Source organism: Haplochromis burtoni, unplaced genomic scaffold (genome assembly GCF_018398535.1).
Source record: "Haplochromis burtoni strain Fernald_Lab_line unplaced genomic scaffold, NCSU_Asbu1 Contig_166, whole genome shotgun sequence".
In the NCBI taxonomy this organism is placed as follows: Eukaryota; Metazoa; Chordata; class Actinopteri; order Cichliformes; family Cichlidae; genus Haplochromis; species Haplochromis burtoni.
Window position 1 is genome coordinate 1,405,177 of NW_024582527.1, and position 951 is coordinate 1,406,127.

A 951-nucleotide genomic window follows, 5' to 3' on the forward strand; every position below is an offset into this window, starting at 1 on the left:
TGTGTGAAACATTTGTATGAATGATTTATGCACAAATATGTGTGTACAGACTGATTTCTGTTTTCTAGTTTTGTCCTGCAAAACCATTGAAAAAATGGTTTTGTTGTCCTGGTATTTGTTGTATTTCTCAGGGGAGCGACCTCCCTCCAATATGGCCCCATCTGTGCTGAAGTCTCAGTCGAAGATGTTGGTGATTGGAGGGTCTGGTGCTGAAATGATTCCACCGGCAGTGGCTTTGGTACGTATGCATGGTAAACACACAAAAGTGTCATTACATATTAAATAAATTTGCTGTTAAAGCTTGCATCATAGTAACAAGATTCTTCACCCTAATTTATCCTGTAATCATCACGTTGTCATCTAATTTTCTTTCTCTTCAAGGCACTCATGAACCACCTTTGGTTTGGAAAGAGCCTTAAGGAGGCAATTGATACTCCTGTTGTTCTTGTAGACTCTCAAAGTGAAATAAAACTTGAATCCAAGCTTGAAAAGGTAATATATTCAGTGTATTTAAATGATAAATTAATCATTTCTACAACTTTTGTTACACCTGAGTCTCTCTCCTCTTTGCCTTGCAGGATGTAGTTGATGGTCTTGAAGCTAAAGGACATAAAATAGCAAAATTCTATAACACAGTTAATGCTGTGGAAAAGGCGGGCAGCTGTATCTCTGCATGGTCTGATGAAAGGAAAAAAGGCAAAGCAGCTGGTTACTGAGACCAAGAGTCAGTGATGTTAGTTATACAGCATGGTCTTAAGGTTATGGACACTGCTGTAGCTACAACATTGGTCCATCTATATTCATCTGTTACGTGATAATACATTCATTCTTTACTCATATGCAGTGTTGGGCAAGTTACTTTTGAAAAAGTAATTAGTTACTAGTTACTAGGGATGGGTATTGTTTCGGTTTTATCCAATACCGGTGCCAAACCGGTACTTTTGAAACTGT

At 38.0% G+C, this 951-nt stretch overlaps 1 protein-coding gene across 1 annotated transcript; it reads left to right on the top strand.

Moving 5' to 3' along the window:
* The first annotated feature begins 26 nt into the window (after positions 1-26).
* Positions 27-919, top strand: LOC121815258 (glutathione hydrolase 5 proenzyme-like). Its single transcript, XM_042225298.1, has 3 exons — positions 27-238; positions 382-492; positions 579-919. Exons 1-3 carry the CDS (start codon positions 38-40, stop codon positions 714-716), a joined length of 450 nt encoding a protein of 149 aa, XP_042081232.1. The 5' UTR covers positions 27-37; the 3' UTR covers positions 717-919.
* Positions 920-951: the final 32 nt, after the last annotated feature.

What these genes read in the sequence shown, in the direction of transcription:
- LOC121815258 (XM_042225298.1), top strand. Translation starts at nt 38, where the DNA reads ATGTGTGTACAGACTGATTTCTGTTTTCTAGTTTTGTCCTGCAAAACC. An exon ending in TTCCACCGGCAGTGGCTTTG is followed by an intron (nt 239 to 381) that starts GTACGTATGCAT and finishes TTTCTCTTCAAG; the next exon opens with GCACTCATGAACCACCTTTG. An exon ending in TTGAATCCAAGCTTGAAAAG is followed by an intron (nt 493 to 578) that starts GTAATATATTCA and finishes TTTGCCTTGCAG; the next exon opens with GATGTAGTTGATGGTCTTGA.